The sequence below is a fragment of the Calidris pugnax genome, unplaced genomic scaffold (genome assembly GCF_001431845.1).
Source record: "Calidris pugnax isolate Ruff unplaced genomic scaffold, ASM143184v1 scaffold40, whole genome shotgun sequence".
Classification (NCBI taxonomy): domain Eukaryota; kingdom Metazoa; phylum Chordata; class Aves; order Charadriiformes; family Scolopacidae; genus Calidris; species Calidris pugnax.
This window is the reverse complement of record NW_015090796.1, coordinates 1265107-1265877: the sequence shown is the minus strand read 5'-3', so window position 1 is coordinate 1265877 and position 771 is coordinate 1265107. Positions and strand designations below refer to the sequence as shown.

At 62.1% G+C, this 771-nt stretch overlaps 1 protein-coding gene across 1 annotated transcript in view; it reads left to right on the top strand.

Moving 5' to 3' along the window:
• NR2F1 (nuclear receptor subfamily 2 group F member 1) overlaps window positions 1-771 on the top strand; it is a 9974-nt gene that overhangs the window by 3556 nt on the left and 5647 nt on the right. Inside the window, exon 2 of the mRNA XM_014936877.1 lies at window positions 175-702. Within this exon, the coding sequence (XP_014792363.1) occupies window positions 175-702 (528 nt within the window). The remainder of the gene's footprint in view (window positions 1-174; window positions 703-771) is intronic.

The window sequence follows — 771 nt, the reverse complement described above, 5'->3', positions numbered from 1 at the left end:
GTTGTTGGTGGTGGGGTTTGGGGTGTAGGGGTGGAGGTTTTGGGGGTGATGAAAGAAGAGAAAGAAGCCCGGCATTGTCTCCGGTTGTCTGGCAGCGCCGGCGGGGCGATGCTGGCGATGCTCTTCTCCTCCTGGATGCACATTTCCTCTCCTTCTCTCCTTCCTTTTTGTCAGCGGTTCAGCGAGGAAGGATGCCGCCCACCCAACCCAACCCCGGCCAGTACGCCTTGACCAACGGCGACCCTTTGAACGGCCACTGCTATCTCTCGGGATACATCTCCCTCCTGCTGCGGGCCGAGCCCTACCCCACCTCCCGCTACGGCAGCCAGTGCATGCAACCCAACAACATCATGGGCATCGAGAACATCTGCGAGCTGGCCGCCCGCCTCCTCTTCAGCGCCGTCGAGTGGGCCCGCAACATCCCTTTCTTCCCCGACCTGCAGATCACCGACCAGGTGGCCTTGCTGAGGCTCACCTGGAGCGAGCTCTTCGTCCTCAACGCCGCCCAATGCTCCATGCCCCTCCATGTGGCCCCTCTCTTGGCCGCCGCCGGCCTCCACGCTTCCCCTATGTCGGCCGACCGCGTCGTGGCCTTCATGGACCACATCCGCATCTTCCAGGAGCAGGTGGAGAAGCTGAAGGCGCTGCACGTCGATTCGGCCGAGTACAGCTGCCTGAAAGCCATCGTCCTCTTCACCTCAGGTGAGGAGAAGGAGGGTTTGGTTGGTTGGTTTGGTTTGGTTTTTGGGTGGGGGGGAGGAGGGGTGGGGA